The following is a 9520-nucleotide window of genomic DNA, read 5'->3' as shown; positions in this document are numbered from 1 at the left end:
CACTTTTGGCTTGTTATAAAGAAGGGATATAGGACCAAGGTATTCATAAATTTCTTATTTGAAATGTTGTTTAGAGTTTTGGGTAAGGGACCTTCTAACTGAACCTGCAAAGGATACTCTTTAGGCCAGAAGGTTAGATTTGAACTGAAGAGGTAAGATAACACTGAAGGTCAAGTTATGACTTTGAGAAGACGCAGATATATCATTTTCTGGGAGAGCCATACCTTTCAGTACACATAGGGGCTCCTGTAGTGATAAGTGCAGGGCCCCCTTCCAGGCTGCGATTTAACTGCTTTGTCTCAGGAAACAAGGCTTCCTGCATGTACCTGTTTGACCCTCTTCTAAGAGCAGACTTCCAAGGGCTGCCTGCCTGGACCCCAACCTTATTTTGTCATCATCTTCAAGGGAGTCTAAGTACACAGCAGTGAAAACCAATAGACAAAACAGTGCAATTTTGTGCTAAACTGCGTGCATAGACCAAAAAACAAGAGTAAAATCATGTTGTATAAAACTACTCAGAAACAGCTTCATGGAGAAAGAATTTTTGCTGGAGGGGAGGTAGAATGCAAAAAAAGACAGTAGAGAGCATTGCTAAGGCTCTGTTTCTGTGACAGTTAATTCTCATTCATGGCTTTCATACTGAAACTCCTGGAGATGACTATCTGAAAGAGGAAACAAGACAAAGTCAGAAGTAGCAGGAGCTCAGGCACATTGTAAGACAGTCTGAATTAGAGCAGCCGATGGGATGTGTGGAGACTTCCCCAGCCGGAGGGAGATTGGGAATTCCGTTTCATCAATAGAACTGAAGCATACCATGTATGCCATGAAGCAGAAGCTTTATTATGCAGTATTGAACTGTGCACACCCTTTCTCTTGATTAATAATGCACAGATTGAGGTCACTATGCACTTAAAACAAATCTTCAGGGGTGCCTGGGTGGCTCAGTGGATTAAGTCTCTGCCTTCGGCCCAGGTCATGGTCTCAGGGTCCTGGGATTAAGCCCCGTATGGGGGCATCGGACTCTTTGCTCAGCAGGGAACCTGCTTGCCCCTCTCTCTCTGCCTGCCTCTCTGCCTACTTGTGATCTCTGTCAAATAAATAAATAAAAATCTTAAAAAAAAAAAAAACCAAAACCAAAAAACCAAAAAAATTTTCAAACAACCTGGGGATAGCTGGGAACTGATACTTCACCTTGAAGTTTGACTTGTTTGGTCAAATGTGCCTCTGGCATCAGATTTGAGCTTCTCCAGATGTTTGTGGTGTGTCATATTCTGGTTCTTGCACTTTAGCTGATACGATACGGTTGTCTAATGCATCTGCCATGTGCTCACGGACAAGGCCAAAGGATGAACCTGGGTTGGCAATGTTTATTCTCTCACAGTTTGCTTTTTCAGTTTGATTCAACACTGGTCCCTTCTTGCAAAAGGCTGATTGGGACCAAGCTGGAAATATAGCAGGGAAGAGTTGTTCTGAAAGTCCCCTGAGAATTTGCCCTTTGGCAATTAAATTTTCTATAGATTTTATTCCTCTTACCAACTGTCACTGCAGTTTTTGGCAAGTCACGTAATCTGAGGACCGCCCATTACACACACTTCACCCTGGGCCTCTGGGTCTTCATCTGAAAAGTGAAAGGACTAGAAAAGATGATTTTGAGGTCCTTCACCTCTAAGATTTGAGAATTCCGTAATTCCTGAATAGTAAACATCAGATTTTTTGACACCAGAGCAATGGGTTTGTTTACCTGTATATATTCTCCCAAATGTTATTTGCCTCAAGCCACTGAGATCTTTCTCAGATGGACACATGGCAGACTGGCAAAGCCTATGGAGTTTCCTTAAGAAACTAGGCCCAGCCACTCCTATTTATTATCTTTTCATTCAACGAACATTTATTGAAGTCTGTTATATGCTAGTTGCTGATCTTTGGAACTTGCCCATGGCTTTTTATCCATCTTATGCCTACTTTCTTTGACAAACCAGGCAGACAACAGTATAGGAAATGTGCATTTAATCATTCTCTTGAATGGTCAGAACTCAAAACTCTTAAGTTTTCTATAACAAAATGTAATACAGTCATGGTGGGTCCAAAGTGCCAGGGAGGCAGACCTCAACATGTGATAACTATGGAAAGGGGGAGGGGTGTGAACAACACATTCTTTTCGACCAAAGCTTTATTCCTCGGTCCCGTTTCAAAGGTCCATTGCCCCTGCTTTCAGAAGTCTCTGTGTGTTTCAAGGAGGGGACATATTTTTGTTACCTTCATTGGAATTGTGACTAGGAGGGTCCTGAGATCAGAATTCGGAGCGAGAGACATTGAGGTAGAACTCAGGCAGCTCTCACACAACCTAATTTGTACCTTAGAATGAAGGGAAAGGAACCTGCTAGAGATGACCCCATCAGGAATTCCTGGCTGCCTGAAACTGAGCTCTGCCCTCTGTGCTGAGATAACAGCCAAAGAGGCAGAGGATAGTGCCTATCTGTAGGAAGCAAACCGTTTTTGTTAGATCCCTCTTTTCTAGATCCTTTTGGAGGACTGACATTTGGGGCTGGGTAATTCTTTGTTGTGGGTGGATAATGCTGTACACTGTAGGATTTTGAGCAGCATCTCTGGGTTCTATCCATAACATTAGCACCCTCCCCTCTCCCCCGAGAGGATTTTAGTTGTGCCAACTAAAATTGCCTCCAAACATTTTCAGATGTCCGCTGTGTGTGGGGAGGAGTGTGAAAAATCACACTGGGTGAGTCCCACTGCTCTAGATGTTGTTGAAAGCTGAGGTTATCGCTGTCCATGCAAGATAGAAAGTCGGAGCCTGACACTTTGTGTTGACATAATGCTGTATACAGCGATGACGAGAGGTCCTTTCCCGGACCATTCAAGGACGCACGTCATCTGAGAAATCAAATGGCATTTGTTTGTTTAAGAAAGAAGATGCTTGGATAATTTGGAAAACCAGGGTGTCCCAACTACATGTTTTAAGTTACAATTATGACTGTGCCCACATTTCTTTAGCATTTGTCAAGTGGGAGGAGATTCCAAGGCACTTTTGGCAGCATCCTAAGGAAAGGTGAATTATTTGACCCATCACTACCTCTGAATTGTGAAGTGGCAACTAATTAGCAGCTTCTTACTATATCTACTAAGGTTTAATTTATGGATTATAAAATGTGGAGGTATTTCAAGTCAAAACTTTCTGGGAACTTAGAGCAACATTATAGCAATATAAAGATTCAGAGACAAGTCAGAGGCAATATCCCATCCTCTCGCTCCCTGGATGTTGTGGGCGGGGGGTGCTGGTTAGTAAGGGGAGGTCCCTGAGGCACAGAGATCCACTTGTCTCCACTTGCAATTGACTTAGTCCTAACACATATCCAGTTCAGATGAATTATGTTCCCAGCTTTTAATATATGTCTTTGAAGAGAGATTTATCTGGTTCATACTGGAGTTTTCTGTGGGTTGCTTTTGACTTTTTTTTTCTTTTTTGCTTCTTGATCTTATTTGTTCATTCCAAACCTCTAGATATGAATTCATTTCCCCCAAGAAATACAAAACTAGGTCATATCTTATGGTGAAATAGTTCTGCAGATTCCTGGGATTCTGAAAATAACACAAATAGGATGTCCTTACAAATCATTCAGTAAACATTTATGGAGAACCAGTTGTCTCTGTCCCTATATGAGGGTATCTCTTGTTCAGAGATGGGCCCATTTTTCTGTGTTTTGATGATGTTCTATCAAGACCACATGCTACTATGAGTTGCTGGGGGAAGAGATGGCTTGAGTCTCTTCTTCAGGAAGGGGATCATGCTTAGAGCAAACAGGAACAGAGAGATGAGCCAGGAGCAGTCTCCTGGGTAGAAGTAGAAAGATGACTTCTGCTTGAGTGTCCAACCAAAGAATGTATGTGACCTAAAATGTTGTGCTCAGCGTCGGTTTGATTCGCAACCCTCCCAGGAGCTCCCTGGGAGTAGTCTGAAACCACACCCCCTTACTTGTAGGGCAGGGAGAGACAGAAGAAAGAGGCAGGCCACTCCAGGCCACTCCAGATTAGTGGGTGGCAGTTTCAGTAAGCAAAGGTCACTTACACACGAGGCTTGTCCTGGGCACCAAGAAGACGAATAGATCTTTGCAAGTCATAAAAGTTAATATAGGGACCATTACTAGGTTCGGTCACATATACTCTGCAAGGTGTTCTCAACACCACAATATTATCTCAAGGCTGCGTCCTTAGAGCAGCCTCTGGAAGCGAGACAGACAAGTGGGATCCTTGTCCCAAGGACAGGGGTGGAGGTGAAGAGCCCCTGATCACCTGGGTCTAGCTCATGAGTCAACTGACGGTCACATCTTTTCAATGACCTTCCCCCACAGTTCCTTATGGTTTTACAAATAATGATAATGATCTACTTATTAATTTTCTTAAACATTGATTTAAGGTTATGCCTCTGTAGTTTGGAGAAAGAGTTGGGGTTGTAGCTAATCTGATAACCGTATGTAACCTACGCATACTGTATGTGAACATTCTTTACATGCATGTCATGACTTTTTAAAAAGGCTGCCAATTACTGCTCGAAGGGAATACAAGATAGAGATGAATAAGCCGTGCTTTATACGTCAGATTATCTAGTTGCAGGATATTAAAAATTCATTTACAGTGTCGTGGGGAATCAAGGAAAGAAGAAAGTGTTCCTTTTCTGCTAGCGAGATCCTCAAGGGAGCGTTTCCTCAGGGAAATCTCCCTCTGCTGAAAACCGTGGAGGTGGGAACCGGTGTGTTTCCTTATAAAGAATCCATTTTCTGTGCTGCATTGTTGTGTTTGGAGAACAGGAGAAAGAAGGAAAAGCGGTCAACAGATCTGCCTGCTCTACTTAACAATCTGGGCAAGGAATATATGTGCCTTCGAGAGTGTAAGATATCATAAATTATTCAGGCATGCCAAGGGGATGTGGAAGAAACAGACCATTGGGGGAGTGAGCTATAAGCTGGGAAGCACTTAATTGAAATGGGTGAAGGAAGTGTGGCTTTGAACGGCCAGCGAGTCTAGGAGACTTCCAGGAAGGGCAGTGAGAGAGGGAGCAAGGCCAGAGAGCGGAGCAGGCAGCTGAGAGAAGCAGGAAGCGCAGGGAAAGAAACTCTCAAGAGAGCTGTGATCACATGGCTGAGGACTTTGACACAAGAGTGCCCAGACAGTCACCTTAGGTTCCAGAGCAAAGGAATGCTGTGATGAAAATCGCATTGGAATTTTTTTTTTTTTCATCTTATTTCCTATCAGTGGACATAGGGAGAGGAAGGAGCAAGTATAGGGTTTTAGAAGTAGGCTGGTGTATGAAATAATGGAGGCTGGATTAGGGTCGGTCTGAGGGACAACCCAGGAAAATGCCATGGGGCCTGGTGACAAATGAATGTCAAGGATAGAGGGGGACGGAAATAGCTGTAAGGTTGCGAGCCCGTATGCACTGTGGTGATGCCACTGAGTCATGGGGTAGTGCTGGCTGGAGCTTCATGAACTCAGCCGCATAGACTCCATACAAGAAGAATATTCTGGAAGCAATATCCTACCAATAATTGGAGCCAGAGGACTGAAGTGACAGGGAGAAGTCTCAACACAGGGAGCCAGCTGGGGAGTCATTTGTCAAACTTCTGGTCAGTAGGAGCTTTGTTGAGGGGCTAGAAGGAAGTCACTTGTGTGAGTGAGTATATGTGTGTCCTGAGGCTTTATAAGATAACTGTGAAATCCAGAGGAACTCTCAGGACTAAGCATCTCTTTCTCTTTCTCTTTTTGCCTTGTGGCTAGATAACTTGGTAAAAGAAAAGATGTTTGAATTTGCACAAATATTTGACTTGCAGAGTGGTTTTTGCTGTAAGTGTATCGATGAGATCTACACTCTTTGTTCACACATATTTACCTTTCACAAGACCAGTAGGAACAGTGCTCACTGCCCTGGCATTATTAAATGTTTCTTTCTGAGGCTGATGCTGGAGGTTGCTTGACTCTTGTTAGGAACACAGCACACACAGATCCAATCCCCACACCATTCGTGATTCATCTCACCTGTCATACCAATGACTTTGCGTGTTTCTGTGTGGCCAGAGGACATTATTTTAGCAGCAGGTAAGGGGGGAGCGGCAGGAGTACCCAGCTGATGGCAAAGAAAGAAGAGACACCCAGGGACGCCTTTGAGTTCAGCAGCTGTAGGTGACTCCGCCTTTTAATCTCAGAGTCTGCAAAAGGAGAGAAAAAAGGTCAGGGTCACAGACGAAAAACTGGATGTCTTCTTCATGTGGTTGCTTGGCAAAGAAAAGTACCTGAAGAACAGAGTAAGTTGTTTCTAATACAACTTTTTACCCCCATTTGGGGGCACTTTTGTACCCTATTCTCTACCTTTCTGTTATGGCTTAAAATCAGAGCTTTCTCTTTCTTCAAAAGAAGTTCATTCTGTTTTCCACTCCCATAAACACTCAGCCAAATGAGAAACTAGAGCAATAAAGAGATTGTTACTGCTTACCAAAAAAGAATAAGGTAAGCGGTCATGGCCAGTCCTTGGTTTCAGATGCATTTTTTCCCCTGTGGGCAGTGACCTTTACAGGTCTGGGTCATTTGCTTCACACCACTACAAGGCGATGTGAAAGTATTTTTCCCATTTTGAAGCCAAGAAAGGGAGAAGTGAAGGAATGAGACTACTCTTCTTTTACTCTATTTGCTTCTTAGACAATCCAATCTCATTTAATTCATTTCAGCTTTGACTTTTATTAGCTGTGTGACTATAGGCAGGTTATTCAACTTAAACATGCCTCATTTTTTTTTACCTAGAAAATAAGGCTAAGATGATAATGGGCTTCACAGAGTCGTTTTGAGGGTGTAAAGCACTGAGATACAACAGGACCTCGCATGTAATAAGCACCCAACAGGTATCACCTGTAACAATAAGAGGGGCCCCACTCGAGCCCATAAGCATACTTCCATTAAGCTGACCATCTCCAAACCCACCTTCTTAGTCTGAGCTCTGCCCTGAGTTCCACATCTGGATTTATGGTTGCCACTGTATATGTCCGTTAAAAATTTAATTATTCGGTAAATATTTTGGGGCACCTGCTGTTGGGGTTCAAAAGAGTCCAGTAAGTATACCCTCTTCCCTACCTGAGTTCTAAACCAATTAAAGGGTAAGGCAAAAAGAATGAGGCAACTGGAAGGCCAAAATATCACCTTTATCACTGGTTAAGTGTGATAATAAAAGATAAGCTTTGTCTGCAAGTAGATGGGCTGCAGCCCAGACCTTCCCAGGGACAGGCAGCACCAGACTGGGGTAGGCTTCCTCCTGCAAGGACAGTTTCTGCTTCTAGGAACTGATGGCTTGGGGGAGCAGACTTTCTGAGTGTTAGCTGGAGAGAAAAGGTAAAAGAAGGAGCAAAACTCTTTGTGTCTAACTTCTCCTATTAAGGTCACTAATCAGATAATCCCCTCCTCTGGGGAGGAGGGGAAGAAGGGAGACGAGAGAGCCAAGAAGGGTTACATGGATGGGAATCCTTTCTCGTGGAAGGAAATATGCAGAGGTGGATTGAGGTTTATGGGGGAGAATGCTGTCATATGCTGGGTAATGTGTTGTAAGCATTGGACATCTTTACCTACGTGCATGATGGACACCTCCAACTCCTCGCCAAATCCTCAACTTCGTGTTGTTTCTCCCTATTTTAATTTTGGTTTGATAGCATCACTAACCCCCTAAGTAACCGGGGTAGAAATATCAGACCTATTTTGACTTCCTCTTTCTCTTGTCCTTCATATTTGTGTCACGAAGATGATTTTTTTCATTCTTCCTCTTTCTTTTCCATTGCCATTCAGTTAAATCCCTCATAATTTCTCCACTGGACCACTCACATAGGCTCCTGACTTCATACCTTCCTATTCTAACAAAACCATTCTTTTCTTTAAAGCCCAGCTTGAACTCTGCCTCCTCTACTCAGCCAGTCATAATTAACAATTCTTTCCCCTAGACACCACATCTACACTGGAATTAGTTCCTCTTAGGACATTTATGCTATTATGCTATTCACCTCCATATCATTAGACTTAAAAATTGCATTGTACATATTTGGCACACAATAGATACCTGCTGAATGAAATGACCTAAATTAGAAGTAGAGTCCAAGAACATAGGATGTAAACTCTGCCATCTCATCCAATTGTTTAAAAAATACACTTACTTTGTATGTGGCAAAGCTAAATAAGTTGGAGTTGGACCCTAAGACTTTTAGTCTTCAGATCGAGAAGTCTTCTCAAAGGCAGGCTAGAACCAAATATTTTCCAAATTTTGAGCTAATGTCCTGCTACCACATTGTATTTAGTCCTAGCACTGATACATGGGACACTTGTCCTGATGTATTCAATAAGCATATATGGAAAAAGAATCTGCTCACTGAATAAAAGGTGTGCTCAATTTCTGTGGTTTGTTCAGTTATTGTCCTTTCCATTGGAAGGCATTAGTTACACAGTTTGGAGATACTTATTGAGATCTGAACTGAGACACTGCTATTAACACCTATCCTTCTAAATGCCCAATGCTTCATTTCCCCCTTTTCTTCAGGAAAGGCCTTCCATCAGGTACTGCCTCATTGATCTATGGGTGGGCAACTGACCCAAGTGGAGCCTTTCTGAGAATGTGGAATAGGACTGTGGGATTAAGGCTCACTCTGGTTACTCTATTGAGTGAGAGAGACTATTAAAACTAGGAACTCTTTGGAATCACATTCTGCCCTATAGACTGAAACAGAAGAAACTAAATTAGAGAGTAACAAGAGAATAAAGTAGAGGGTTGAAAATCCCAATGGAATTTAAATTCCTGGTTCCAGCAGTTCCTGAAACCAAATTGTACTCCTGTTCTTGGTTTCATGAAATGTATACTAATTCTCTTTTATTGAATTCTTCATTTAGCTTAGGGTTATTTGAGTTGGTTTTCTGTTACAGTCAACTAAAAGCATTCTATTCACTAGTCAACAATTTGTTCCTCAGGATAGTGGGAGAGCTCTCTTTTTCTCATATGTATGATTATTTTATTAGATACTTTTTTATTGTGATAAAAAACAAAATTTACCATATTTACCGTTTTAAGTGTACAGTTTAATAGTTTCAACCATACTCACATTATTATGAAACATATTTCCAAAATTTTTTCATTTTAATCTGAAACTCTATACCCATTAAACAACTCCCTTTGCTTTTCCCTCCCCCACAAGCTGCTAGTAACCACCATTCTACTTTCTGTTCCTATGAATTTAACAACTACTTTAGAGATCTCATGTAAGTAGAATCATATAGTATTTGTCTACCACTGGCTTATTTCACTTAGCATGATATCCTGAAAATTCATTCATGTTGTAGCATGTGAAAGAATTTCCTTCCTTTTTAAGGGTGAATAATATTCCATTGTATGTATATACCACTTTTTTTTTTTTTTTAAGAGAGAGTGTGTGTCTGAGTTGGGGTGGGGCTGGGGAGGGAAGGGGGGAGGACACAGAGAGAATCTCAAGCA

The 9520-nt window shown here is 42.1% G+C and overlaps 1 protein-coding gene across 1 annotated transcript in view; it reads right to left on the bottom strand.

The window, feature by feature from the left end:
* Positions 1-2397: 2397 nt before the first annotated feature.
* VTCN1 (V-set domain containing T cell activation inhibitor 1) overlaps positions 2398-9520 on the bottom strand; it is a 74795-nt gene continuing 67672 nt past the window's right edge. The window contains exons 7-8 of the mRNA XM_046019651.1: positions 6046-6215; positions 2398-2889 (exon numbers count right to left, since the gene is read on the bottom strand). Of these exons, the coding sequence (XP_045875607.1) occupies positions 6091-6215 (125 nt within the window). The 3' untranslated portion in view covers positions 2398-2889; positions 6046-6090. The remainder of the gene's footprint in view (positions 2890-6045; positions 6216-9520) is intronic.

The sequence above is a fragment of the Meles meles genome, chromosome 1 (assembly GCF_922984935.1).
Source record: "Meles meles chromosome 1, mMelMel3.1 paternal haplotype, whole genome shotgun sequence".
Lineage (NCBI taxonomy): Eukaryota > Metazoa > Chordata > Mammalia > Carnivora > Mustelidae > Meles > Meles meles.
The sequence above is the reverse complement of the archived record's forward strand: the minus strand, read 5'-3'. Positions and strand labels throughout refer to the sequence as shown.